Source organism: Corvus brachyrhynchos, unplaced genomic scaffold (genome assembly GCF_000691975.1).
Source record: "Corvus brachyrhynchos isolate BGI_N302 unplaced genomic scaffold, ASM69197v1 scaffold948, whole genome shotgun sequence".
Classification (NCBI taxonomy): Eukaryota; Metazoa; Chordata; class Aves; order Passeriformes; family Corvidae; genus Corvus; species Corvus brachyrhynchos.
In genome coordinates this window covers 30119-30546 of record NW_008239567.1, presented here as the reverse complement: position 1 = coordinate 30546, position 428 = coordinate 30119, and the positions used below count along the sequence as shown (strand labels likewise).

At 63.6% G+C, this 428-nt stretch overlaps 1 protein-coding gene across 1 annotated transcript in view; it reads left to right on the top strand.

The window, feature by feature from the left end:
* LOC103621060 (L-gulonolactone oxidase-like) overlaps positions 1–428 on the top strand; it is a 24615-nt gene that overhangs the window by 7662 nt on the left and 16525 nt on the right. Inside the window, 1 exon segment of the mRNA XM_017742313.1 lies at positions 159–168. Within this exon segment, the coding sequence (XP_017597802.1) occupies positions 159–168 (10 nt within the window).

The window sequence follows — 428 nt, the reverse complement described above, 5'->3', positions numbered from 1 at the left end:
CAGGAGGCTCCGAATCCATGGCCAGGGGTTTTTCTGGAAGTCGGGGATGGGAAAGGGAAGGGAGAGCCTTCCTGGAGTGCCGAGATTCCCAGGGAAGGGCCTGGAGGCCGGAATTCCTTCCCGCAGAGGAGTCGGGCTGGGGCTGGATCCAATGGCAGGCTGGGAGAGGCGGGAATGGAGGGATTTCCCTGGGAAAGGGGAGCTCGGGCTGGGATCTTGGGAAGGCATTCCCGGCTGGGCTGGAAGTACCCCGGGATGTCCGGATCCCTGGCAGTGCCCAAGGAAAGGCCGGATCCACCTGGGATCAGCGGGGGATGGATCCCATGGAACGGGATCAGCTCCCAGGCCCCTCCACGCCTCCAATCCCGCTCTGGAATTCCACATTCCCGGCATCCCCGGATCTGAGATTGGCTACCTCCCTCCACGTC